This window comes from Pleurodeles waltl, chromosome 3_1, assembly GCF_031143425.1.
Source record: "Pleurodeles waltl isolate 20211129_DDA chromosome 3_1, aPleWal1.hap1.20221129, whole genome shotgun sequence".
Classification (NCBI taxonomy): Eukaryota; Metazoa; Chordata; class Amphibia; order Caudata; family Salamandridae; genus Pleurodeles; species Pleurodeles waltl.
In genome coordinates, this window is record NC_090440.1 from 1908991557 (window position 1) to 1909017202 (window position 25646).

Below are 25646 nucleotides of genomic sequence, written 5' to 3' on the forward strand. Positions count from 1 at the left end.
GGGCACTCCCAGGCAGACTGGGAGCCTGTGCAGGCTCTCTCCAGCCCAGCACAGCCTACAGCGCATGTGTGTTAGGCCTGCCCGAGACAGCTGGCCAAACACACATGCTCTGTAAAGGAGGAGTGCTCTTAGTGCAGGTCACCCCGTAGCCCCTTTTAAAGAAAACGATAATAAACATAGTTTATTATCGTTTTCTTTAAAAGTTTTGCAGCTGCTGCTGCTGCTGGGGGGCCGACGCTCCTCCGCCCAAACGGAGGGGCCGCCACTGGTCAGACGACTGTGCAACAAACTCAAAACGAGCGTTTGTTGAAAAAGAAAAGAATAGCCTTCACACCCTCGGACTTTTCACCCAGAGTGCGGGCGTAATGATTAAAGAAAGAACTACAGAATACCCACTCTAAATAGGCCAGGTGGTCTGATGTTCTTTCTCTGACAGCCCCTGCACCACTGGGACATCAGAATAATTTTCCCAGAAATGGAACCAGCGTGGTTACTGCCGTCGGAAAACTGACAGCCTTTCTGACTCATAATCGTGCGGGTGGGCCCAGCGTTTGGCGGCCAGGGTACTGTGACGTTAGTGTTGAAACAACCTATCCGCCGAACTCTGTCAGGTGCCTGTGCGTCTTAATAGTCATATAAAGGTTTATACTGACATTGACCACTAGATGGCACAAATCCCTATCTTATGAATGGGACGGCAAATATGCATGACGACTTCCACTTATGGACAAAAAAAAATCTATTCTATTGTTATCACTCTGAACAGAATGCACATTTCTTTTTGCTGTCCTTCGGTTTAGTGTCAAATATACTGTTGTTTTGTTGATGAAGTTATGGTCTGCAGCAGTGAATGTAACATGCAGGAGCAGCTTGGACAACATCAAAAGATGTACCATTTTCTTTAACTCTAGCAACGTCTGCAGGTAGAACTTGAAGAGGAAGCTGAGGGTGAGAGACCTCCTGTAATCCACCATTCCTCCGGAAGCAGAACCAGGGAGGGTGACTTCATCCAGGATGTTCTTGTAGGCTTTGCTGAGCGTCTCCTCATTCCATGGCCTGGTGATAAAATAGTCACAGTGTTAGAAGGGTTTATGTTCTGTCTGGGAGAGGGGAGATATGGATGAGAAAAGCACCCAAATGTACATCTCTAATTCTGTGCTTATATACATGCTCACAGAGTACATCTACATTTTTTTAAAATCAGATCCAACTTTGAAGTCTTTCCAGTCTCGTTTTCGGTTTCCCTTCCTTAAATAACATTCATCTAAGGCAGTGGTTCGTAATCTTTTGAATTGTGTGGACCCCAAAATAATCATGGAATCCAGAGACCCCAGGTGAATCATTATTGGAATCCGTGGACCCCCACCAAGTTATTCCTGGAAGATGGGGACACAAAAATACAGACACAAGCATTCATCAAAGAAATACACGAATGATGAAATACTTTATATCACAAATATAAAAAAAAAAAAAAAAATGGGAAGGTTGGAGCTCTTCTACATTCAACTGAGGCCCCCATCATCCATATTATATTCTGTTTGATGCATTTGCACTGACTGCGTCTACAAATAAATCTGAGCATATAATCTAATTTTTAGCCTCCAATTCAAAATTCCTCCACGTTTACAGAACATTTTTAATTTTTCAGTTTTACACGTTGCCTCTTTATTTATATACCTTTATTAACCTGTTAATATTATTTAATTTTCTAAGCACTTGTGGACCCCATGAGTAGGCTTTGTGGAATCCTAGGTGTCCCAGAACCACAGGTTAAGAGCCACTGCTCCAAAGCACTTCCTTATCATTCTGGCAATGGCAGTCAAATAGCTCAGCGTGTTAAGCACTCTGTGGGAGAGATCTGTGAGCAATTTGCTAGAACAAACTTGGATTTTCATTCTTCTAAGATTAATACAGTAGCATTATTTAATTGAACATTAGTTATCACAGTGCCTAAAATTAGGTTAAAACATGTTATGTGTACCCATTTGCGTTAGATTTTAATGGAGGGTAAAGTACCCCCTTCTGTACAATATAAGGATATAGCAAGTCACTGAGGAGTTCCATGACCACATAACAAAGAGGCATAAGATTGCTGGATGGGTATTTACTGAAGACTTGCAATATGTTTCATAGTTAAACTATGTGGGTCTCTTGATATCTCCTTCTCAAAGTACATTACAAGGCTAACCAGTGGCCTTGTGCTATATTTGACATCCTCGGCTGGTTCTGCCTGGTTAGCTTACAGAAATTTGCATATTAGGATTTTCAATGTTGAAACAAAGCTGCATGTCCCGGAACACAACCCCCTGCAGATTTAAAAGGCGGGAACTGCTGAAGGTGTCACACGTGAACTGGGGCCACCTGGCAGCTATGCTTAGGCAGCCTCCAGCAACGGAAATCATTGCAAGAGACGTGGTGCCCCATGCCTATTACGGGGATGCTCTGATTCAGGTGCACATCTACCAAGAAAGCTGCAGCCTCCATACCTTTTCTACTATTCTGGCAGACACAGTGTAGAGGCTGCAGCATCACAACGGGTTACGTTTGGTTCTAGGATTGATCCCACATGGCTCCACCTATGCTTTCGGGTCACTCAGATTGATGACTTTAATATTGGTAAAATTATATGCTCACTCTACAGTCTGTTTGTATGGTTGCAAATTTGTTTCTGCTGTGACTCGTGTTTGCTGTTAGAAGGAAGGGGGGCTTTTAGTTTGTCTCTGAAGAGCACAAGGGCGAGTGCCTTGCGACCATTGGAAGATTGGTTTAGTGTGGATCATGATACCAGGGGGTGGGACGTTTTCAAAGAGGCACTACCAACATCTGCAGTGAGATTATGAAGATTGAATGAGAAGATGAGATCCATTTGTATAAATATTATTAGTGCCAGTTTAAATATGAGTTCAGGTGCTGATGTGCACTTCTTGAACAATAAAAATAGCAGGAATAAAGCTAATATTGTAGCAACAAGAGAGAAGTCCCTTTACATACATGGGGAAGTAAGTGGCTTTCGCTTGTGTTTCAGATGTAGCATGTTTGCCACACACATACGTAAAGTGTGCAACCATGTATGCTTGCAGTCTCTGGCTTCATGGACAAGAGGCAGAAGGGTGGATGAATTTATGAAGGCCCTCCCCCACATATTCTGTGTTTCTTCCTACTACATGGCACAGGAGGGATGATTACTGGTAAGGCTTGTGAATCTGAAAGTGTGTATCCACTTTGGGATGGTGAATGTTGGACACACTGCAAGTGGTACCCACGCTTAGAAGGTACAGGTACATGTAAAAATAAAGGTGATAACATAATCTAAGATATGTTCTCAGGTATTTACAGAGCATTTAGGAGAGCTGGAGGTTGTCTGGAACAAAATAATTTTAACACAGCAATACCCCTCATTCTAGTCACTGCATATAAAACTCTGCTCAAACTTTGACAGAAAAGATGATGTAGTCAGGGGATAACCAAGACTACTGAGATCTCAACATGATTGCCATGAGGACAGCAAGAGCATCCAGAGGAAAAAGTGAGCATTGGTGGACTTAAGGAGCGTAAACAGTTACATCTGAGTTGTGAGATATCCCTTGCACATCACCAAGACTTTTTTCTGCAGCTGCACATCACCAAGACTTTTTTCTGCAGCTGCACATCACCAAGACTTTTTTCAGCAGCTCTAGCAAATTTTGTCAGACAAGCCCCTATAGGGTTCATAGTGAGCAAGCCTGACCACTACTACAATGGGATTTCTCCCCTCCTAAGTACATTTGGGAAAAAATGGCAAAATCTATGCTTTCCACAACACATTTATCATTATATATTCAACTGCATATTTTTTTAAAACATACATTGCACCAGGATACAATAATCTTTATTGGGGCTCTTCAATTATTCCCTCACCATCACCCTCTAGCAGTGCCCCTCATCTCTCCATAGCCCTCTCTCACATGTATTTCATTTGTTTTATAGCTCATCTCTTACCAGCGTAGGGTGTTGGAGCACTTTACATCACACATACATAGAGAGACAATGAATCATGCATGTGTAAATCAGTGTATAGAAATGTTACATAAGACAAAGGGAACTTCAAAGTGTAGAATTAACATGCCATCCATACTGGTAGGCATTTTTTAAGGGTTATTTGCCTGGGAGGCCTAAACTCAGGTTTCAGAACGTAACATAGTGGTTATGGTTGACTTTACTAATAATTTATTTTTACCCAAACAAACCCTCGTTACCAAAATTAGGATAATCAAAGACTGGGAAACCTGCACCATGCAGTTTGCATGCAGCTCTTTGACGGTAGTTCATAGCTCATTGTGCTAGACCATGATTGAAACTTATAAACTCCACAGTAACAAAAGCAGTATCCCACTGAGCACTGCACATAAAATAGTTCTTTGATCTGCAAAGTAAATGTTTTTTGCAGCAGGCAAAATAACCCTATGCGCTACCTTAGATGAGTCAAAACTGACACTAGACAAAACTCCAGTCTCTCACCAGCAGGCCCATTAATCACCAGAATTATCTTGCCGCTTTTATTGTTGCCTGAAAACTGTTGGATATACAAGGAACTCTGCAGTGCTTTTAAAATTGCTGCCCGGCTACAAAACCAGCCCTATAGTAACAAAAGCACCCTCCCACCCTTCTAGCCTCATAGGGCCAGTCCAGCATTGTCTGTATGGACAAATGAGTGTCGTAAAGTTTTTGAAAGATTGTGAAATGTCAGTTTAGCATTTACCCATATACATCGGTTGATGCAAGTAATTATGGGGTGGATGCAGTGTTGACTCGAGTACATGATTAACTGATTTAATTATATAAGCATCAGAAGCATTTTAATATATATTTAATTATATATATCTTCGAAGGCTTTACGTGTTGTGAAGACGCCAGCAGTATTTTGCTCTTAACAGGGCAGCACGTGCCTGTGGTTGGGCATCTGCACATTTTGCGGCCTTCCTTCTATCATTTACACACATGACAAGCTCAGGGACCATCTCCCTGGGGGTTCTGACAGTGCTACACTGATATTAGCATTAGTAAGGGAACAAATGAAATGTTGCATTCTAGTACTACAAGGACAATTATAGGTACTGAAGTTGGTGAAGTAATTTATAATCATTTGGTGGCGGGAGGAAGAGAAATTGTTGAAGGCATGCCTCCACATTTGTGAGGGAATTGTGTAGAGTTTGTTTTGGCAAGAGGGTCGTACCCTATGTAGGTGTTTAAAAAAGGATCTGGGGGTGGGGGTTAATTCTATGAGTGGCACCTGAGAAGTATTTTAACTACATTTTACACATTTGGATCTTAGAGGGCCTGATTCATCCTTTCATCCTGTGATTGGTAGTATGAGTGCAAGTGAGTTGAATAATCACGTGCCCACAGCCAAACTAAGGCCCGTATTTATACTTTTCGACGCTAAACTGCGCTAACGCAGTTTAGCGTCAAAAAGTTTTGCGCCGGCTAACGCCATTCTGAAGCGCCATGCTGGCGCCGTATTTATTGAATGGCGTTAGCCGGCGCTAGCAGACCGGCGCTGCCTGGTGTGCGTGGAAAAAAACCACGTACACCAGGCAGCGCCAGCGTAGGGAAAAATGGCGTTAGGGCGTCTTAAAAATGGTGCAAGTCAGGTTGACGCAAAAAAATCGCCTCCACCCGATTTGCGCCATTTTTAACGACGCCCAGACGCCATTTACATGACTCCTGTCTTAGTAAAGACAGGAGTCATGCCCCCTTGCCCAATGGCCATGCCCAGGGGACTTCTGTCCCCTGGGCATGGTCATTGGGCATTGTGGCATGTAGGGGGGCACAAATCAGGCCCCCCTATGCCAAAAAAAATATTTAAAAAAAAAAATTATACTTACCTGAACTCACCTGAATGTCCCTGGGATGGGTCCCTCCATCCTTGGGTGTCCTCCTAGGGTGGGCAAGGGTGGCAGGGGGGGTCCCTGGGGGCATGGGAGGGCAGCTGTGGGCTCATTTTGAGCCCACAGGTCCCTTAACGCCTGCCCTGACCCAGGCGCTAAAATCGAGCGCAAATGCAGGGTTTTTTGCCCCGCCCACTCCCGGGCGTGATTTTTGCCCGGGAGTATAAATACGACGCATTTGCGTCGCAGTCATTTTTTTAGACGGGAACGCCTACCTTGCATCTCATTAACGCAAGGAAGGCGTTCACGCAAAAAAATGACGCTCTTTCCTCATACTTTGGCGCTAGACGCGTCTAACGCCAAAGTATAAATATGGCGTTAGTTTTGCGCCGAATTTGCATCGAAAAAAACGACGCAAATTTGGCGCAAACGGAGTATAAATATGCCCCTAAGAGACTTGAGCAGCTAGCAGCACAGAAAAGAACAAGTTACCACCAGCAAAGGAAAGTGTGGGACGTGTGTGTGTGTGATGTAAACAGTTTTCTCACCTTCCTATCAGCTTCTGGCAGGATCTCCTTGCACTCACTGTGGTCGGGCCCATCCCGCCATAGAAAATATTGAAGTCTTCAATGGTGTCGGTGCCTGCTTTGAAAAGGACCCGCACTCCGGCATTAACGAAGGCAGAAGCATTCTCCCGTCGCATGGACTGCCGGAATGCCAAGACATGTTCCCACTGCAGAGGGAGAAGGTACAGAGGTACAGGAGCATCAACAGCTGTGGGTCTTTAGGAATACACGTCTTGTCTAGCTGCTACTGTTTGTGTTTTCATGAGTATGAGGATGTAACAAATAATAATGAGTGTATACCAGGCTGATAGCGATCACACACCTTTACTATAAGCAGAACAGGACTGACCTACAGGCAGAAATCTCATGTCTCATATGGTATTACGGGAGGCATGTGACATATGACCTACCTTCCTTAGCCATACAGGCTACTAACAGGCGCCAGCCTATGGAGTATTCTCTTGCTTTTCCTATATGCTACTCTTTCTCTGGTAAGAAAGTAAGGGGTGGGGTCTGATTATGGCCGAGAGTCACTTGGGATGGCCAAGGACATCGCCGTCACCATCCTGAGGGAATTATGCCCCCTATATTTAGAGTTCTCCGCCAGCCCTGCATACAACTCTTAACATTGACAGGAACCACTGTCATGGCGGATCCTGTCTACGTTGTAAAAATTTGATGGGGCGCTCCATCAAACATGAAGGCTGTCTGTCAAACTGCTAGTTTTTTATTTTTAAAAACAAGCTCCTAAAGTGGGAGCCTGTTTTGAAGAATGAAAATGAACGACCCCCATACCACTGGAGGTTGCTTGCTTGTTGTGAATGTCATTATTTTTTATTATCCCTCATTACCAGTGTTTACCTGGTGGTGACTCACAGCAAAAAAAAAGCTGTCCGACTGCCCACCCTTAGAGGGGACTGTCAGATGGGTAATCTCTGACGACCCATACTCCTTTGGGCCGTCAGAGGAGTATGTCACTGACGGAGTCAGATTAGCCTCCACACACTTTTGTCCTCCCTCATGCAATATGAGGTGAGAAGACTAACAGTTTGGCGGCGAGGGTACTCAGTGGCCGTTGCAATGGAGTACCCTTTCTGCCAAACTTTAAATCAACAGTATATCTTCCTTTTCATTGTTACCACCCATGCTAATGATGAGGGCTTACCTTCTTTGAAAAAGGAATTAAAATAGAAACAACAATCTCTTCCTGCTTCAAAGGTGATGTGGCAGCAAAAAATGCCTCATCTAAAGGAATCTGGCGGTTCCCACCTGTGGAGAAGAATACAGTCTCTGATCAATGCACAACAAGAAGACAAAAAACACTCAATCTAATTTAGAGCCTATTTTGGGATATTCTGTCTAGTTCTAGATGCTACATCTGGACCCTTGTGTCCTGTTCTAGAGTACCTAGTGTTGTGCCGGGTTCTAGAGACCACATCTCAGAAGGATAACTAAAGACTGCAGCTGGTCCAGAGACAGGAGATCAAAAAGGCATATAGATGAAATGTACTAATTTCATAATTTCATAGGCACATACACATGAGTGGAAAGAAAAGATGTGGGAACATGAAGGGACGATTCAAAGCCTAAAACACAACACAGATAGTGCCCAAATGCTGCGTTTAGCAGTGGAAGGGTAAATGTAGAGATGGTTATCATGATACAACGCTGTGGAGGGATAGGCTCAGAAGCTGTATTTACTAGAAAAGGTAATTAATGTTTGGAACAGCTTGACAGCAAACATGGCAGTTATTCAACTCATAAAGGCCTGGAAATGCGCAAAGGAGAAATAGTACAAAGTAAGAAATGGCACAGTGGCCACCATAAAGGCCAGTTAATCCAGAGTAGATCATGAAATAGCTGACCGGGCATTGATGAGCCTTGCAGCTTTTATCTATTGCCAATTTCTATTATTATTCCATGTTTTAGTGTGCCGAACATGTTGAATTCTCCAGTCACTCTAATCCTGGGAATGTTGCATTTAAATTTGAGGTGAGGCCTCCACGTGCCTTTGAGGAACCGACAAGTCCTTAATATGAAGAACTGAGGGAGGCAGAATAGTGCAAGAGATTAATTGAGAAAGGGCAGCGAGAAAATTAGAATGTGAGAGAGAGGATAAAGCAGAAAGTACAATTGAAAGGGGAAAGCGAAGATGTGATTAAAGAGAGAGAGCATGTTTACAGAGATGTAGTGCACGAGAAAGAAAGTGGTGCACGTGAGAGAAAGACAATGAAAGAGAGTGGGAGCGATTAATGTAAGTTCAACAAAGTGAGAGACAAAAAGAGAGAAGCAATTGGAAAAGAGACTGGTAAAATACAGTGAGACAGAACGTGTTTGAGGACGAGACTGAACTAAGTAACAAGAGAAACGAATAGAGAATAAAGAAAAAAAGAACAAAAATAGGCAGAGACTAAATAGAAATCAATTTACTAAATGCAGCAAAAATCCAATGAGGATGCCCCTGGTGGGTAAGATAAGGAAAAGAGAATAATTCTCGGAGACATGAAGATTCCCAGGAACAAATAACCTGACAGACAGACCCACAAAGCAGGGGTCCATCATTAGAAATTAAACAACTAATATCCTTGAGGTGGAGGGAGGTTTTCTCTACAAAAACGTCATGGCTTCCTGATGAAGGCTTGCTCTCTCAGTTTGGTAGCTAGTGCGCCCCTGCCCCTAGCAGTACTTGAAATACTCCAGGGCACGGGTCTCTTACTATAAGTGTCCTCCCCTTGTGATTTGTGATGCCTGATCTTCAGTTGGCGGATTGCATCCAAGTTGTCCAGCCAAGGCTTCTTGGTTGAAGAACATCCTCAATCTGATGTGATGAGGAATTACATTTTAAATTGCTGGTTTATTTTACTGTAGAGCACTTGCTACTTTATAAGGGTTACCCTGTAGTCCTTCATGACATTCAACAGGACGGAGGCAGCATATAAATGGTAGAAGTATTCAGGATTTATTATGACACATACCCTGAGCACCCTGAAAGGTTGTTGAGTGGCTTCGGGTCTCTTTACTGAATAACCTGCTGTATCTGTGTCATTCAGACAGAAACATTTGAAGGGTAAAATATAAACATGAATTCATGCATGCATTTCCACGTTATGAAAAGTCAAGTTAGGGAATCAGATCACTTTGTTTTTGGCACCCCCTTGATTCAAACGTCATGGAAAGTGACACAATAACACAATCACCTCCATGGCTCACCTTTGGATGCGAGGTTGAGCATGCTGTTTCCCATCGCCGGAATGATTCAAGCATCATAAAAACTAACACAATAACACAATCATCTTCATGGCTTACCTTTGGATGCGAGGTTGAGGATGCTGTTTCCGACTGCCAGAATGGGATTCAGGTCAGAGGTTGGGTTTCTACTGACAATGTGTCCTCCTAGTGACTGAAAGCATCAAACATTTTCTGGTTATTTTCTGGACTTGTGAACAATAAGGAGCATCCTCCTTGCCCAGCTACTCCCTCTGCTGACTGCCACGAACTGGTCCATCCTCTAGGTACATTTACTAATAAATACCCCAGATGCCACACCCTGATAAATGTTCAATGATTTTAACTGAGCCAGAGTCTTAGAATGTTGGTAATTCTTTGTACCCTGGAGAGCGATCAACCAAGGTTTGACAAACATTAGCAACAGGAAGGAACAAACTAAATTTCAGTCATATTACAGTCTCCAGCTCACTACATTCAAAACCCGCTGTATGTTATTTTTTTGACAATGTGTAAGGAAATGCCTCCTTGGCATGGTTGCCCCCTGACTTTTTGCCTTTGCTGATGCTATGTTTACAATTGAAAGTGTGCTGAGGCCTGCTAACCAGGCCCCAGCACCAGTGTTCTTTCCCTAACCTGTACTTTTGTATCCACAATTGGCAGACCCTGGCATCCAGATAAGTCCCTTGTAACTGGTACTTCTAGTACCAAGGGCCCTGATGCCAAGGAAGGTCTCTAAGGGCTGCAGCATGTCTTATGCCACCCTGGAGACCTCTCACTCAGCACAGACACACTGCTTGCCAGCTTGTGTGTGCTAGTGAGGACAAAACGAGTAAGTCGACATGGCACTCCCCTCAGGGTGCCATGCCAGCCTCTCACTGCCTATGCAGTATAGGTAAGACACCCCTCTAGCAGGCCTTACAGCCCTAAGGCAGGGTGCACTATACCATAGGTGAGGGTACCAGTGCATGAGCATGGTACCCCTACAGTGTCTAAACAAAACCTTAGACATTGTAAGTGCAGGGTAGCCATAAGAGTATATGGTCTGGGAGTCTGTCAAACACGAACTCCACAGCACCATAATGGCTACACTGAAAACTGGGAAGTTTGGTATCAAACTTCTCAGCACAATAAATGCACACTGATGCCAGTGTACATTTTATTGCAAAATACACCCCAGAGGGCACCTTAGAGGTGCCCCCTGAAACTTAACCGACTGTCTGTGTAGGCTGACTAGTTCCAGCAGCCTGCCACACTAGAGACATGTTGCTGGCCCCATGGGGAGAGTGCCTTTGTCACTCTGAGGCCAGTAACAAAGCCTGCACTGGGTGGAGATGCTAACACCTCCCCCAGGCAGGAGCTGTAACACCTGGCGGTGAGCCTCAAAGGCTCACCCCTTTGTCACAGCCCAGCAGGGCACTCCAGCTTAGTGGAGTTGCCCGCCCCCTCCGGCCACGGCCCCCACTTTTGGCGGCAAGGCTGGAGGGAACAAAGAAAGCAACAAGGAGGAGTCACTGGCCAGTCAGGACAGCCCCTAAGGTGTCCTGAGCTGAAGTGACTAACTTTTAGAAATCCTCCATCTTGCAGATGGAGGATCCCCCCAATAGGGTTAGGATTGTGACCCCCTCCCCTTGGGAGGAGGCACCAAGAGGGTGTACCCACCCTCAGGGCTAGTAGCCATTGGCTACTAACCCCCCAGACCTAAACACACCCTTAAATTTAGTATTTAAGGGCTACCCTGAACCCTAGAAGATTAGATTCCTGCAACTACAAGAAGAAGGACTGCCTAGCTGAAAACCCCTGCAGAGGAAGACCAGAAGACGACAACTGCCTTGGCTCCAGAAACTCACCGGCCTGTCTCCTGCCTTCCAAAGATCCTGCTCCAGCGACGCCTTCCAAAGGGACCAGCGACCTCGACATCCTCTGAGGACTGCCCCTGCTTCGAAAAGACAAGAAACTCCCGAGGACAGCGGACCTGCTCCAAGAAAGGCTGCAACTTTGTTTCCAGCAGCCTTGAAAGAACCCTGCAAGCTCCCCGCAAGAAGCGTGAGACTTGCAACACTGCACCCGGCGACCCCGACTCGGCTGGTGGAGATCCAACACCTCAGGAGGGACCCCAGGACTACTCTGATACTGTGAGTACCAAAACCTGTCCCCCCTGAGCCCCCACAGCGCCGCCTGCAGAGGGAATCCCGAGGCTTCCCCTGACCGCGACTCTTTGAATCCAAAGTCCCGACGCCTGGGAGAGACCCTGCACCCGCAGCCCCCAGGACCTGAAGGACCGGACTTTCACTGGAGAAGTGACCCCCAGGAGTCCCTCTCCCTTGCCCAAGTGGAGGTTTCCCCGAGGAACCCCCCCCTTGCCTGCCTGCAGCGCTGAAGAGATCCCGAGATCTCTCATAGACTAACATTGCGAACCCGACGCTGGTTTCTACACTGCACCCGGCCGCCCCCGCGCTGCTGAGGGTGAAATTTCTGTGTGGGCTTGTCCCCCCCCCGGTGCCCTACAAAACCCCCCTGGTCTGCCCTCCGAAGACGCGGGTACTTACCTGCAAGCAGACCGGAACCGGGGCACCCCCTTCTCTCCATTCTAGCCTATGTGTTTTGGGCACCACTTTGAACTCTGCACCTGACCGGCCCTGAGCTGCTGGTGTGGTGACTTTGGGGTTGCTCTGAACCCCCAACGGTGGGCTACCTTGGACCAAGAACTGAACCCTGTAAGTGTCGTACTTACCTGGTAAAACTAACAAAAACTTACCTCCCCCAGGAACTGTGAAAATTGCACTGTGTCCACTTTTAAAGTAGCTATTTGTCAATAACTTGAAAAGTATACATGCAATTGAAATGATTCAAAGTTCCTAATGTACTTACCTGCAATACCTTTCAAACAAGATATTACATGTTAAATTTGAACCTGTGGTTCTTAAAATAAACTAAGAAAAGATATTTTTCTATACAAAAACCTATTGGCTGGATTTGTCTCTGAGTGTGTGTACCTCATTTATTGTCTATGTGTATGTACAACAAATGCTTAACACTACTCCTTGGATAAGCCTACTGCTCGACCACACTACCACAAAATAGAGCATTAGTATTATCTATTTTTACCACTATTTTACCTCTAAGGGGAACCCTTGGACTCTGTGCATGCTATTCCTTACTTTGAAATAGCACATACAGAGCCAACTTCCTACATTGGTGGATCAGCGGTGGGGTACAAGACTTTGCATTTGCTGGACTACTCAGCCAATACCTGATCACACGACAAATTCCAAAATTGTCATTAGAAATTGATTTTTGCAATTTGAAAAGTTTTCTAAATTCTTAAAAGACCTGCTAGGGCCTTGTGTTAGATCCTGTTTAGCATTTCTTTTAGAGTTTAAAAGTTTGTAAAAGTTTGAATTAGATTCTAGAACCAGTTGTAGATTCTTAAAAAGTATTCCAACTTTTAGAAGCAAAATGTCTAGCACAGATGTGACTGTGGTGGAACTCGACACCACACCTTACCTCCATCTTAAGATGAGGGAGCTAAGGTCACTCTGTAAAATAAAGAAAATAACAATGGGCCCCAAACCTACCAAAATACAGCTCCAGGAGCTTTTGGCAGAGTTTGAAAAGGCCAACCCCTCTGAGGGTGGCAACTCAGAGGAAGAGGATAGTGACTTGGAGGAAAATTCCCCCCTACCAGTCCTATCTAGGGAGAACAGGGTCCCTCAAACCCTGACTCCAAAAATAATAGTCAGAGATGCTGGTTCCCTCACAGGAGAGACCAACACCTCTGAAATCACTGAGGATAACCCCAGTGAAGAGGACATCCAGTTAGCCAGGATGGCCAAAAGATTGGCTTTGGAAAGACAGATCCTAGCCATAGAGAGGGAAAGACAAGAGATGGGCCTAGGACCCATCAATGGTGGCAGCAACATAAATAGGGTCAGAGATTCTCCTGACATGTTGAAAATCCCTAAAGGGATTGTAACTAAATATGAAGATGGTGATGACATCACCAAATGGTTCACAGCTTTTGAGAGGGCTTGTGTAACCAGAAAAGTGAACAGATCTCACTGGGGTGCTCTCCTTTGGGAAATGTTCACAGGAAAGTGTAGGGATAGACTCCTCACACTCTCTGGACAAGATGCAGAATCTTATGACCTCATGAAGGGTACCCTGATTGAGGGCTTTGGATTCTCCACTGAGGAGTATAGGATTAGATTCAGGGGGGCTCAAAAATCCTCGAGCCAGACCTGGGTTGACTTTGTAGACTACTCAGTGAAAACACTAGATGGTTGGATTCAAGGCAGTGGTGTAAGTAATTATGATGGGCTGTACAATTTATTTGTGAAAGAGCACCTATTGAGTAATTGTTTCAATGATAAACTGCATCAGCATCTGGTAGACCTAGGACCAATTTCTCCCCAAGAATTGGGAAAGAAGGCGGACCATTGGGTCAAGACAAGGGTGTCCAAGACTTCAACAGGGGGTGACCAAAAGAAAGGGGTCACAAAGACTCCCCAGGGGAAGGGTGATGAGACAACCAAAACTAAAAATAGTAAAGAGTCTTCTACAGGCCCCCAAAAATCTGCACAGGAGGGTGGGCCCAGAGCCTCTTCACAAAACAATGGGTACAAGGGTAAAAACTTTGATCCCAAAAAGGCCTGGTGTCATAGCTGTAAACAGCATGGACACCAAACTGGAGACAAGGCCTGTCCCAAGAAAGGTTCCACTCCAAACTCCCATCCAGGTAACACTGGTATGGCTAGTCTCCAAGTGGGATCAACAGTGTGCCCAGAGCAAATCAGGGTCCACACTGAAGCTACTCTAGTTTCTGAGGGTGGGGTGGATTTAGCCACACTAGCTGTCTGGCCGCCTAACATGCAAAAATACAGACAGCAACTCTTAATTAATGGGACTAGAATAGAGGGCCTGAGGGATACAGGTGCCAGTGTCACCATGGTGACAGAGAAACTGGTTTCCCCTGCCCAATACCTGACTGGAAAAACTTACACAGTCACCAACGCTGACAATCAGAGAAAAGTACATCCCATGGCAATGGTTACTTTAGAATGGGGAGGGGTCAATGGCCTGAAACAGGTGGTGGTCTCCTCAAATATCCCAGTGGACTGTCTGCTTGGAAATGACCTGGAGTCCTCAGCATGGGCTGAGGTAGAACTAAAGACCCATGCAGCAATGCTGGGTATCCCTGAACTGGTGTGTGTGAAAACAAGAGCACAGTGCAAGGCACAGGGTGAACAAGTAGAGCTGGAGTCTGGAAGAATGGCCCAGCCTACCAAGAGGAAAGGAAAGTCAGTTGGGAAACCAACTGCAACACAGCAAAAGAAAGGGAACCTCTCTTCTCAGGAAGAAGTTCTGCCCTCTGAGGGAACTGAGCCTTTGGAGCTTGAACCTTATCAGGTTGAGCTCTTAGGCCCAGGGGGACCCTCAAGGGAGGAGCTGTGTAAGGGACAAGAAACCTGTCCCTCTCTTGAAGGCCTTAGGCAGCAAGCTGCTGAAGAGTCCAAGGGCAAGAAAAATGGAACACATAGGGTCTATTGGGAAGATGGACTCCTGTACACTGAGGCCAGAGACCCCAAACCTGGTGCCACTAGGAGAGTGGTAGTGCCTCAGCTGTTCACAGAGTTCATCCTAACATTGGCCCATGACATTCCCCTTGCTGGACATTTGGGACAAACCAAGACGTGGGAGAGGCTAGTCAACCACTTCTACTGGCCCAATATGTCCAACATGGTTAAGGAGTTTTGCCTCTCCTGCCCCACCTGTCAAGCCAGTGGTAAGACAGGTGGGCACCCAAAGGCCCCCCTCATTCCACTTCCAGTGGTGGGGGTCCCCTTTGAAAGAGTGGGTGTGGACATAGTTGGTCCACTGGAACCTCCCACAGCCTCAGGAAATATGTACATCCTAGTAGTAGTGGATCATGCTACTAGGTATCCTGAAGCTATTCCCCTTAGGTCGACTACTGCCCCTGCAGTAGCCAAGGCCCTCATTGGTATCTTTACCAGAGTGGGTTTCCCTAAGGAGGTGGTGTCTGACAGAGGTACCAACTTCATGTCAGCATACCTAAAACACATGTGGAATGAGTGTGGAGTGACTTACAAATTCACTACACCATACCATCCACAAACTAATGGCTTGGTTGAGAGATTCAACAAGACATTAAAAGGCATGATCATGGGGCTCCCAGAAAAACTCAAAAGGAGATGGGATGTCCTCTTGCCATGTCTGCTTTTCGCTTACAGAGAGGTGCCACAGAAGGGAGTAGGATTCTCACCCTTTGAACTTCTGTTTGGTCATCCTGTAAGGGGACCACTTGCTCTTGTTAAAGAAGGCTGGGAGAGACCTCTTCATGAGCCTAAACAAGACATAGTGGACTATGTACTTGGCCTTCGCTCTAGAATGGCAGAGTACATGGAAAAGGCAACCAAAAACCTTGAGGCCAGCCAACAGCTCCAGAAGTTTTGGTATGACCAAAAGGCTGCACTGGTTGAGTTCCAACCAGGGCAGAAAGTCTGGGTTCTGGAGCCTGTGGCTCCCAGGGCACTCCAGGACAAATGGAGTGGCCCTTACCCAGTGCTAGAAAGGAAGAGTCAGGTCACCTACCTGGTGGACCTGGGCACAAGCAGGAGCCCCAAGAGGGTGATCCATGTGAACCGCCTTAAGCTCTTCCATGACAGGGCTGATGTGAATCTGTTGATGGTAACAGATGAGGATCAGGAGGCAGAGAGTGAACCTCTCCCTGATCTTCTGTCATCAGACCCAAAAGATGGCCCAGTAGATGGAGTGATCTACTCAGACACCCTCTCTGGCCAACAGCAAGCTGATTGTAGGAGAGTCCTACAACAGTTTCCTGAACTCTTCTCCTTAACCCCTGGTCAGACACACCTGTGTACCCATGATGTGGACACAGGAGACAGCATGCCTGTCAAAAACAAAATCTTTAGACAATCTGACCATGTTAAGGAAAGCATTAAGGTGGAAGTCCACAAGATGCTGGAATTGGGAGTAATTGAGCGCTCTGACAGCCCCTGGGCTAGCCCAGTGGTCTTAGTCCCCAAACCTCACACCAAAGATGGAAAGAAAGAGATGAGGTTTTGTGTGGACTACAGAGGGCTCAATTCTGTCACCAAGACAGATGCTCATCCAATTCCTAGAGCTGATGAGCTCATAGATAAATTAGGTGCTGCCAAATTCTTAAGTACCTTTGACTTGACAGCAGGGTACTGGCAAATAAAAATGGCACCTGGAGCAAAAGAGAAAACAGCATTCTCCACACCTGATGGGCATTATCAGTTTACTGTTATGCCCTTTGGTTTAAAGAATGCCCCTGCCACCTTCCAAAGGTTGGTGAATCAAGTCCTTGCTGGCTTGGAGTCCTTTAGCACAGCTTATCTTGATGATATTGCTGTCTTTAGCTCCACCTGGCAGGATCACCTGGTCCACCTGAAGAAGGTCTTGAAGGCTCTGCAATCTGCAGGCCTCTCTATCAAGGCATCCAAATGCCAGATAGGGCAGGGAACTGTGGTTTACTTGGGCCACCTTGTAGGTGGAGGCCAAGTTCAGCCACTCCAACCCAAGATCCAGACTATTCTGGACTGGGTAGCTCCAAAAACCCAGACTCAAGTCAGGGCATTCCTTGGCTTGACTGGGTATTACAGGAGGTTTGTGAAGGGATATGGATCCATTGTGACAGCCCTCACTGAACTCGCCTCCAAGAAAATGCCCAAGAAAGTGAACTGGACTGTGGAATGCCAACAGGCCTTTGACACCCTGAAACAAGCAATGTGCTCAGCACCAGTTCTAAAAGCTCCAGATTATTCTAAGCAGTTCATTGTGCAGACTGATGCCTCTGAACATGGGATAGGGGCAGTTTTGTCCCAAACAAATGATGATGGCCTTGACCAGCCTGTTGCTTTCATTAGCAGGAGGTTACTCCCCAGGGAGCAGCGTTGGAGTGCCATTGAGAGGGAGGCCTTTGCTGTGGTTTGGTCCCCGAAGAAGCCGAGACCATACCTCTTTGGGACTCACTTCCTAGTTCAAACTGACCACAGACCTCTCAAATGGCTGATGCAAATGAAAGGTGAAAATCCTAAACTGTTGAGGTGGTCCATCTCCCTACAGGGAATGGACTTTATAGTGGAACACAGACCTGGGACTGCCCATGCCAATGCAGATGGCCTTTCCAGGTTCTTCCACTTAGAAAATGAAGACTCTCTTGGGAAAGGTTAGTCTCATCCTCTTTCGTTTGGGGGGGGGGTTGTGTAAGGAAATGCCTCCTTGGCATGGTTGCCCCCTGACTTTTTGCCTTTGCTGATGCTATGTTTACAATTGAAAGTGTGCTGAGGCCTGCTAACCAGGCCCCAGCACCAGTGTTCTTTCCCTAACCTGTACTTTTGTATCCACAATTGGCAGACCCTGGCATCCAGATAAGTCCCTTGTAACTGGTACTTCTAGTACCAAGGGCCCTGATGCCAAGGAAGGTCTCTAAGGGCTGCAGCATGTCTTATGCCACCCTGGAGACCTCTCACTCAGCACAGACACACTGCTTGCCAGCTTGTGTGTGCTAGTGAGGACAAAACGAGTAAGTCGACATGGCACTCCCCTCAGGGTGCCATGCCAGCCTCTCACTGCCTATGCAGTATAGGTAAGACACCCCTCTAGCAGGCCTTACAGCCCTAAGGCAGGGTGCACTATACCATAGGTGAGGGTACCAGTGCATGAGCATGGTACCCCTACAGTGTCTAAACAAAACCTTAGACATTGTAAGTGCAGGGTAGCCATAAGAGTATATGGTCTGGGAGTCTGTCAAACACGAACTCCACAGCACCATAATGGCTACACTGAAAACTGGGAAGTTTGGTATCAAACTTCTCAGCACAATAAATGCACACTGATGCCAGTGTACATTTTATTGCAAAATACACCCCAGAGGGCACCTTAGAGGTGCCCCCTGAAACTTAACCGACTGTCTGTGTAGGCTGACTAGTTCCAGCAGCATGCCACACTAGAGACATGTTGCTGGCCCCATGGGGAGAGTGCCTTTGTCACTCTGAGGCCAGTAACAAAGCCTGCACTGGGTGGAGATGCTAACACCTCCCCCAGGCAGGAGCTGTAACACCTGGCGGTGAGCCTCAAAGGCTCACCCCTTTGTCACAGCCCAGCAGGGCACTCCAGCTTAGTGGAGTTGCCCGCCCCCTCCGGCCACGGCCCCCACTTTTGGCGGCAAGGCTGGAGGGAACAAAGAAAGCAACAAGGAGGAGTCACTGGCCAGTCAGGACAGCCCCTAAGGTGTCCTGAGCTGAAGTGACTCTAACTTTTAGAAATCCTCCATCTTGCAGATGGAGGATCCCCCCAATAGGGTTAGGATTGTGACCCCCTCCCCTTGGGAGGAGGCACCAAGAGGGTGTACCCACCCTCAGGGCTAGTAGCCATTGGCTACTAACCCCCCAGACCTAAACACGCCCTTAAATTTAGTATTTAAGGGCTACCCTGAACCCTAGAAGATTAGATTCCTGCAACTACAAGAAGAAGGACTGCCTAGCTGAAAACCCCTGCAGAGGAAGACCAGAAGACGACAACTGCCTTGGCTCCAGAAACTCACCGGCCTGTCTCCTGCCTTCCAAAGATCCTGCTCCAGCGACGCCTTCCAAAGGGACCAGCGACCTCGACATCCTCTGAGGACTGCCCCTGCTTCGAAAAGACAAGAAACTCCCGAGGACAGCGGACCTGCTCCAAGAAAGGCTGCAACTTTGTTTCCAGCAGCCTTGAAAGAACCCTGCAAGCTCCCCGCAAGAAGCGTGAGACTTGCAACACTGCACCCGGCGACCCCGACTCGGCTGGTGGAGATCCAACACCTCAGGAGGGACCCCAGGACTACTCTGATACTGTGAGTACCAAAACCTGTCCCCCCTGAGCCCCCACAGCGCCGCCTGCAGAGGGAATCCCGAGGCTTCCCCTGACCGCGACTCTTTGAATCCAAAGTCCCGACGCCTGGGAGAGACCCTGCACCCGCAGCCCCCAGGACCTGAAGGACCGGACTTTCACTGGAGAAGTGACCCTCAGGAGTCCCTCTCCCTTGCCCAAGTGGAGGTTTCCCCGAGGAACCCCCCCCTTGCCTGCCTGCAGCGCTGAAGAGATCCCGAGATCTCTCATAGACTAACATTGCGAACCCGACGCTGGTTTCTACACTGCACCCGGCCGCCCCCGCGCTGCTGAGGGTGAAATTTCTGTGTGGGCTTGTCCCCCCCCCGGTGCCCTACAAAACCCCCCTGGTCTGCCCTCCGAAGACGCGGGTACTTACCTGCAAGCAGACCGGAACCGGGGCACCCCCTTCTCTCCATTCTAGCCTATGTGTTTTGGGCACCACTTTGAACTCTGCACCTGACCGGCCCTGAGCTGCTGGTGTGGTGACTTTGGGGTTGCTCTGAACCCCCAACGGTGGGCTACCTTGGACCAAGAACTGAACCCTGTAAGTGTCGTACTTACCTGGTAAAACTAACAAAAACTTACCTCCCCCAGGAACTGTGAAAATTGCACTGTGTCCACTTTTAAAGTAGCTATTTGTCAATAACTTGAAAAGTATACATGCAATTGAAATGATTCAAAGTTCCTAATGTACTTACCTGCAATACCTTTCAAACAAGATATTACATGTTAAATTTGAACCTGTGGTTCTTAAAATAAACTAAGAAAAGATATTTTTCTATACAAAAACCTATTGGCTGGATTTGTCTCTGAGTGTGTGTACCTCATTTATTGTCTATGTGTATGTACAACAAATGCTTAACACTACTCCTTGGATAAGCCTACTGCTCGACCACACTACCACAAAATAGAGCATTAGTATTATCTATTTTTACCACTATTTTACCTCTAAGGGGAACCCTTGGACTCTGTGCATGCTATTCCTTACTTTGAAATAGCACATACAGAGCCAACTTCCTACACAATGTAAACTCAGTTGTGGTATGGCGTGTTTAATAATAGGTGTTGTAATCACCCAAACAACCATACTAAGTCTATCAACCTCAGAAGTATGTAAGTCTGACTTGAGCCAACGTCTATTTAAATCAGTGACAGATGAATTGTACACAGATCTCTGAAATGTCGGATCAACCAACTGCCCTACCCTATTGGGTAACTACCCCTATCACATCATCCACAAATTGTATATTGACTTACAAACCTAATCCTACATATTCTGCCAGATAACCTGCTACTCCACCACCGCCCCTACATGCTAAAACTGTCTACCCCTGATCGCTCCTCCTAGGATTGACTCCATCCCTTCTTATACTCAGGCCTCTTCAGATCTGTGCAATTGCCAAAATATCATCAGCCCCACAAACCTTCATCCTCAAGTAGGCTGCTCAGCAGCAATCCAGCACTCCCAAATCACGCATAGCATGTGTTCTCCCAGGCATATCTACCTGCCCAATCATCTGCCTTCCCGCTCTCATGTGACACCTACAGTGAGGCAAGGACCCTTTTCAGATAGGGATATCACGAGATTCCCTGCTACATCTGTCCCTCCAAAGGACCAGTAGAGTCGGCATGCATGAGAGTCACTTGTCAAACGCAACTGATACTAGGGCTGCTATCTAAGACTTTGACCTGGTGGAGGATTCTAGTTGTGCTTGGAACACATTGGGACTTACCGCTACATTCCTTATCTGCTCTCCACCTAGAGTCTTCAGTTGGTCCAGCACAGCTTGGAAAGTCTTGGTCTTCTCATCGGGGTAGTCTGCAATGGCTTTTTTTAATATGTTCTTCATAAGTGTCAGGTTACAAGCTGCTCCCAGTGACAGCCCTGGAACCAGACAGCAGGGTTTACCAGAAAAAAACAGAATGGTAGAGTCATGAGCTTGTAGTTATAAAATGAGACATGAGATTCAATCTTTCATTCCCTACCTGACCGATTAGCTTTATTCCGAAAAGACCACTTTATCTCAATGTACCCCTTCTGCCTGGTCTTCAAAACTAATTCTATACACTGTTATTAATTCCTATATAATAAACTGAACATTTGTGGTTACTGGTAAATTACGTCTGGCAGAGGGGTTAGGAAAACCTGATGCAAAACACTCAGATCAATATTTGAGAAGTTGTGACCCACTGTCTCTTAACAATAATTATTAAAAGCAGGATAAGTCTGAAGAAGTGGAACACTCCATAGAAACAAAATATTGTTCTCTTTTCCATAAACTTGTCCTTTTCGGGAAAATATAGTATTTTGAATTTCACCAACAATTGACTTCATCTCTGGATGTTCAATGTCAGTAGAGGAATGGGCGGGAAGCAGTGCGTAATTGGTGCTGGTGGGTGCAGGTGATAGGCCCTTGCTCTTATTTTCGGGAAACACGGCTTATTTTTAATTTTCAGATTTTACCATAAGCCAGAAAGAGAAAGGCAAACAAAGGAGCAAACATGAGGAAGAAAAAGATAGGAAAACAATGACAATGGGATGAAACAGAACCAGCAAGTGCATATTGTAGAGGGTTATTATTGGTGTTATGTGATGAAGGCGGAGTATGGTGGAGGAAAATAGAGGTAGAATCAAGACTAGGCAGCCTTGATTTTCGGGAAATGCAGAATGCCAGCAATGGTCTCTTAAGAAAAATAATGGGCCATGCATCTGTTTTTTATAACAAAATAAGACCTGATGGGAAGGCAAAAGAAAGTGATTGCTTTCAGATTGGAAGGCACTCAAGGTTTTCAGAGGATTTGCGTGCTCTAAAGAGAAGAGTTTAGGGGTTTGTCGAACGATTCAAACACCTTTAACCATGTTGGGTACATCTTTAAGTCAAAGGAATTAGCTTCAAGCAAAAGGGGAGGAAAAGACATTGTGAGGGCTGCTCATCATGCATCTAGTGTAGCTCCACTTTTCATGCGCTCCTTTGTGCCCGGCAAACGCCACCATGTGTTGGTCATATTTAATATATGGCGCACCATGGAGGTAGTTAGGGAACTAGCGTCAGACTTTTTTCACGCAGGTGCGGTGCTTTGCAGGATTAGGAAAAACAATTGTAATGCTAATCCTGCAAAACAACCTGAGGTCCACTGAAACCAATGAGAGCCTCCTTTTAACGCCTGCTCTGAGCAGGCATTAAAATTGCCAAAAATAATGACGCAAAGAAATCTCTCAAATTTCTTTGCACCATTTTTGTGCCCCCCCCCCCAACAGGAGAATGCCCCATCTGCATACATTATGCCTGGCGCAGCCATAATGTAGTGCAAAGGGTTACAAAGTAGCGCAATGCTTTGTAAATTTGGCACAGTGATTTTGGCCTCGTTGGGCCTCCTTAGCGTAAACAAAAATGACACTTATGTGGTGCAAGGAGGCGCTACGGGCTCTTAAATCTCCCCCAGGAGTTTACTGGAAAAAACTGTCTACAACAAGAAGACTCCGCTTTTGCTTTAGGCTACGCACAAATCAGGTTTATGGATTGACAGTTGGCATCTGGGAGGGAGAATTAGCAAAAAAACAAAAACAACAGGAACTCGACTTACCCTCGTCTGTGAAAGTCACTACAGTCAGATCTGGAATCTTGACGGGGGAGATGAGAACCGGATAAAACACTCCGTTCATTTTCATCTCGAGACCTGTGGGTGGAAGGAATGCTTATTAATTATTTTTGGGTAAAGATGGTGAGACCTACACATGCCACAAACTACTTACACAACTTGCTGTTTTTTTGGTGAGAAGTAATGGGATACAGAATAAAGTGGTGTTGGTTGTTGTATTGTGTCCTTGATTGTAGCAAATGCTCTTAAATGCTGTTTTAGGTTGTAGCATATTAGGACCATTGTGCGGTGCTGTGTATTGTTACATTAGAAGGCAATATGGGATTGTTTCTTAAAGATAGTGTAATATTATTATTTTTGTTGCTGAAATGTGTTGTGGGGCATGGTTTATCGTCATATAACGTGATATTTGGCTAGGGACCTCAGAGGCTGGGGCAGTGTCTTGCAATGTGGTGTTGTGCATTGTTGGGTGATGAGAAGGAGAGGGTTACTGTTTGCAGTACTATAGAGCCGTGTGACTGATAAAGTGCAGTGCGGCCTGTGGTGGATGTACTCAAGGTGTTATGAGATGAGGTTTATGGTGTCATTGAGGTTGTAGGGGATGCATTGCGGTGTTTGTGGTATTTCTTGTGTGGTCAGGTGTGGTGCCGCTTGGGATTTGATGAGATTATAAGGTGCGAAGTGTGGTTATGGCTCTTTGTGTGATGTGTTATGGTACTGTATTATGTGCTGTATTGTTACGAGTGTGTGATAATACGTTAAGTTGTGATGCGCTATGCTGTTTGCTAAAACGTGATGTAATATACCTGGGCGTGCTATACTTCACGCGTATGCTAACAGGCAAAGAGAGTTGTTTGGAGGTTCTGAGGCTCCCTAACCACCTGCCTATTGGTGTTCCATGAGTAGGGCTCCAAGAATACTGGCGGTGAAAGGCGATGGGAAAGCTGAGACTGCATTGATTGCAGTATTTGGATCCTGGCCCTTGTAGGATTCAACAGGGCCAAAAAGGATCACCAAGGATTTTCTCCCTTTGCTGCCTTGACCTTTCACTCAGATGTCTGTGCTAGGATGTCCCTGGTTTCTGACTAATAACAGGACCAAGTGATCCAGGGTGACCAATGGACTGCCCTCGGTGGCCGCGAGAGGTCTGGGTGGGACTGGGTTTGGTATAGGAAGGGGGAATTTGCAAGCTGTGAGACTTATTCTCTCGTTGTCTTGTAAGATTTTAGAATTGTATGCGACTCCTCAAATCCATTCGAATTGAACATTTCTAAAAAGCTGATTGCTTCTCTGAACGAGTTTAGCGCTTTACGAATCGCTGACTTTGCATTTGTAATTATACACTAGAAATTTCTCACCCTACTGGTTGCAAAACAGCTTGCCACCCAGTGCTTATCTCTGTACTGCAACTGATGTAGAAGACTGGAGTGAAAGATGGGGTTCTCACTGCGTAAACAAGACCTTTCTATTTGCAGAGAGTGTACATTGAGGCCCGATTTACAAAAATAGCTGTAAGTCACAAGATGCTTTAGTTATAACTTGACGGGGGAGATGAGAACCGGATAAAACACTCCGTTCATTTCATCTCGAGAACATACATGGCTGTAATTTACACCTGATTGGCTCATTCACAAAACATTTTGATTTACATCCATAACTCACAGATGTTGGGTTAGAACTAGCGTACAGATGTTTTCCTCGCTTCATGTGTGCGTTCTGCACACACTGCTTACAAAACACGTTTGAAGTAAAGATGTTTTAGGAAACGTCATGTTTTCCTTTCTGTTTGACTAGTTGGCTTTTCACAACAACATTTTTCTACAAAATGTCTCACCTTCCTTTTCTCAAATTGTCATCTGTATCTAGTTTGGTGCACTTTCTCATCCATACAGCACATGTCCTTGGGTCATTCAGCAGTAACGTAGGTATGCCATTATAAAAACTTGTATACGAGTTTACAAAATTTGACAATTTGTGGCTACTTATAATGTTTCTCGAGCGCACCCCAATTATATGCAAATACTTTGAGAAGCTTGTACGCAACACAAAGACACCAAAAACTGCAACTTGAAAAAACGTCTAGCTAAACTATTGTGCAACTTTAAATGCCATTTCTCCGATGCATTATTTAGTAACACGTTTGATGCAGGATATTAATTCAATAAAACATAATAATGGAGGATCGGTGTAAAACTGTTAAAGGGCTACGTGAAAATACAAGAAGGGCCCAATTCCTACAGGGGCCCAGTTCATACAAGAAATCACAAAAGGCTGTATATCCTTGTAATGGTACAGATGTGTACATTTCAGAAATTCACGAGAATTTACAGCAGTAGGTCTGAAACCGCACTCTGCACTTTTATTTCTTTGATTGCAAGAGCAAGTGTACACACGCACGTATATTTGACAATGTGAAAATCTGCAATTGAATATTAACTTTCTCTGCACCCACTTT

At 45.8% G+C, this 25646-nt stretch overlaps 1 protein-coding gene across 3 annotated transcripts in view; it reads right to left on the reverse strand.

Annotated features, from left to right (window-relative positions):
- The window catches only part of LOC138285750 (aldehyde oxidase 1-like), a 388242-nt gene that overhangs the window by 230537 nt on the left and 132059 nt on the right, over window positions 1-25646 (reverse strand). For all 3 annotated transcript variants that reach the window (XM_069226090.1, XM_069226089.1, XM_069226088.1), the window contains exons 10-15: window positions 23177-23269; window positions 21325-21476; window positions 9740-9833; window positions 7599-7702; window positions 6416-6600; window positions 894-1056 (exon numbers count right to left, since the gene is read on the reverse strand). In XM_069226090.1, coding sequence (XP_069082191.1) covers window positions 894-1056; window positions 6416-6600; window positions 7599-7702; window positions 9740-9833; window positions 21325-21476; window positions 23177-23269 — 791 coding nt within the window. The remainder of the gene's footprint in view (window positions 1-893; window positions 1057-6415; window positions 6601-7598; window positions 7703-9739; window positions 9834-21324; window positions 21477-23176; window positions 23270-25646) is intronic.